Raw genomic sequence first — 3,358 nt, 5'->3', positions numbered from 1 at the left:
TTCTATAGGTATTGATAAAGTTGTGGAACAAATATTGTTAACGAAGCGATATTCTGCCGAAATCCGCAAAGAATCTGCGTTTTGCTAACTTGAGTCCTAAAATTGCCATGCCAATTTCTAGGGGTTTTTCGCCTTAAAGAAAAATTGTGCCGTACAAATATTATATCTGGGTAGGTACTTTATCGCAATCCGCAATAAAATTTTACTTTTTGCAAAAAGCCGATATTTAACACCTTACTAAATATATCTTAACATAAGTTTTCGAAAACAAATTACAAAAAATTGTTGATTCTCATAAAATAAACCATCTCGTCATAAAGAAAAATCTTTTAAAAATAATTCTTGAAAAACGACCGCGTTTTTCATAGAAAATTAAACAATATAATTTTAAATCCCTATTTTACTGGTTTTCACTATGCAAATCAACTTCAAAAAGTTCAACTGTTAATAGCTAAGCAAGCTTTAGAATAATCATGACCGTCTTGCATATAGAAATGTTTTTTTTTAGATTAAAAACGACGCACAGCGGTCGGATAAGGCATGTTTTACGCGAAAAAGGCCTATTTTTAAACTGTGATAAATTAACTGGAGTAAAGCCATTCTTATTCAGAAATGTCCAGCGAACTCAAAGCTGGTTAGTATTTTTAATAACATGTGCTGAGCAAGCCGTTGAATCCAGTTAATTTAACGAATTCGATTGTGGCTTGTTCTAACAGTTATGAGTTGATAGCTTTCTTAACAGTTTTTTTATGGAAACTTTAAATTATAATAGTTATATCTGATTTGGTGTTACTTCTTAAAGATGGAAAATGTTGATTTCATATGAAATATTACATAATAAAATTTTGTTTTCAAATTATGAATATCTTAATGACACGGATTATTGTTCAAGAAATATTTTTTTTTCAAAAACGTATAACTAATTTGTAGGGCCGAGTAGGATCTTCATTCCTCTACCAAAAAGTAATCCTTTAAAGATGTATGAAATGAATAGACGCGCATACTGGCGCAAAAAGGAGTGGCCTTCATTTTCATTAAAAACGCGGCTTATTTTTCAAGAAATATTTTCTTTCAAAACGGTATAACTAATGAGTAGAGCAGGGTAGGATCTTCATTCCTTTACCAAAAAGTAATGCAAGGGGTCCTTTGAGGAGCTACGAAAAGAAAAGCCGCGTACACTCGCGCCTAAAAATGTGTCGCCCTTCCTTACTGGACACATCTGTCATTCTTCTGTATCCAATATGGCGCCCTAGAATTTAAAAAATTACTAAATGTTCATGACATTTGGTATTTATTGCCTTTGGTATGCATTTGCCAGTAGGGCATTTTCCTGAGGAAGCCCAGGTGGCTGGCAACAAAGACTTCAGATGGTATCGCGAGCATAATACTCGAAAAATTACCAGGAAGGAATCTAACGAAGTTTTATTTCACATGTTAATTTTAACATCTGTAGTGCAATTCACTACGGTACTTTAACGTTTTTCCCATCGTTAAGTTAGCTAAAAGTAAATTTTATCGATTTTGCTATTCATTAAAGGTTTCTCTAACGAAATTCGCTTTGACAAAATCAGCTGTTGTCGTTAATGTTTCGATTGTGGCTAAGTTCTCGACAAAAAATTTTGTGTCGTTAGCGTAATCGAAATTTCAAGTTTTTAGTTGCGTTTTCTTTTAAAAATGGCTTTCGAGTACTTAGGATACACCCTATTTCGGAGCGAGCGGGAATCTAGTCCTCCAACAGTGGATCGACGTGTGTTGAGAAATGTGGACAAACTATTTCATTTAGGACCAACGGAGTTCAAGAAATTGTATCGCTTAAGTCCAAACTTGGCAGATGACCTAGTTTGGCAGCTTGATGGGCATCTAAGAGGCTCAAGAGTAACCGCCATAGAGACGGAAAAACAGGTAACTTACAAAACGTTTTAGTTATAATGCAAATTTAAATACTTTTCGATTGTGCTTGGATAGGTTCCAGCTGCCCTACGATTTTTTGCGACAGGATGCTTCCAACGGCCCGTAGGTGAACAGTGGGGAATATCGATGAGCCAGTCATCGATAAGCCGGTCCATACACCGCGTGACAGATGCTATTTATCATAATATATTCTGCTCCAAGGTACGATTTCCTATGACACAAGCGGAGCGGCAAGCCGCAAAGGAAATTTTCGCTTCCGCCTCTTCCCCTTCTTTGCAGGCACTATTGAAGCTATCGACTGCTCTCATATCGCTATTTTGAGGCCGAAGAACCATGAGGAGGCTTATGTAAACCACCTTGGTTACCACTCAATAAATGTACAAATGGTAAGAGGGAATTTTTATAAAAGATAAAAATTATAAAACCTGTTTTTATATGTAGGTCTGTTATCTGAAAATTTTAGATGTGAATGCTAGATATCCTGGAGCACGTCACGACTCATTTATTTGGAGCTCATCTGCAGTACGAAGAGTAATGCAACGATCATTCGAAAATGGTCACCATAATATGTTTTTAATAGGTAACAATTTTTAACTACATTTGTGTACATTGTTCAATACTACGTTACTACATAAACTCTTTCTGCAGGCGATTTTGGCTATCCGTTGGAGCCATGGCTGATGACTCCTTTGTCAAATCAGTCAGAGGGAACCCCGAAATATCGCTACAATGAGGCATTGTGCAAGGCTCGCAATCCAGTGGAGAGGCTATTTGGTGTCCTTAAAGCAACTTGTCGATGTCTATCACGGCAAAGGGTTCTTTTATATGATCCAGGATTTGCTGGAAGAATCGTCAGTGCGTGCTCTGTACTGCACAACATTCGCTTGTACGAGCAAACGAACGAGTTCAATGATGTTTTTTCGGACACCGATGGTTTGTTTTCAGAGCCAGCAGCGGAGAACATTTGGGTAAATCTGGATACCCCATCCTCAATAGCACAACGCGTACAGGACCGACTGATCGCTAATTTTTTTACCTAAGCCAAATATTCAAATTGTATCTACCTGTAAGAACTTCCAATGGAATAATAAGAATGTTTTCATGTAAATATAGCGTTTTATTATTTTAAAATTCAGTCTTTTAATTCAATTTTCTTTAGGTACATACATACATATATTTGAATTTGAGATTGAATACAGAATACATTCAATGACTGAAGTATAAATTGGGTCGGGACATTTTATGAAGTTTAGGCTATTTTGCTATGGTTTATTAAATATTTGTTATTTCTTTATGAAAGCATAGCCAATTACTTAATAAAAACCATATATATAAATCCAAATTACAGACTTTCTAAACTAAAGACTAAAGATCCTAATTAACAAGATTATTCATAATTTTTGCACATGGTCTGCAATTTGAATTTATATGGTTTTCATTTGGCAAC

At 35.6% G+C, this 3,358-nt stretch overlaps 1 protein-coding gene across 1 annotated transcript; it reads left to right on the top strand.

Annotated features, from left to right (window-relative positions):
- Positions 1-1,674: 1,674 nt before the first annotated feature.
- LOC118752973 (putative nuclease HARBI1) lies at positions 1,675-2,879 on the top strand (the record flags this gene model as incomplete). Its single annotated transcript, XM_036487819.1, has 3 exons — positions 1,675-1,902; positions 2,353-2,491; positions 2,560-2,879. Coding segments are annotated over exons 1-3 (687 nt in total), but the record flags the coding sequence as incomplete, so codon positions are not given.
- Positions 2,880-3,358: the final 479 nt, after the last annotated feature.

The sequence above is a fragment of the Rhagoletis pomonella genome, unplaced genomic scaffold (assembly GCF_013731165.1).
Source record: "Rhagoletis pomonella isolate Grant_MI unplaced genomic scaffold, Rhpom_1.0 Rhpom_scaffold_02018, whole genome shotgun sequence".
In the NCBI taxonomy this organism is placed as follows: Eukaryota; Metazoa; Arthropoda; class Insecta; order Diptera; family Tephritidae; genus Rhagoletis; species Rhagoletis pomonella.
The sequence above is the reverse complement of the archived record's forward strand: the minus strand, read 5'-3'. Positions and strand labels throughout refer to the sequence as shown.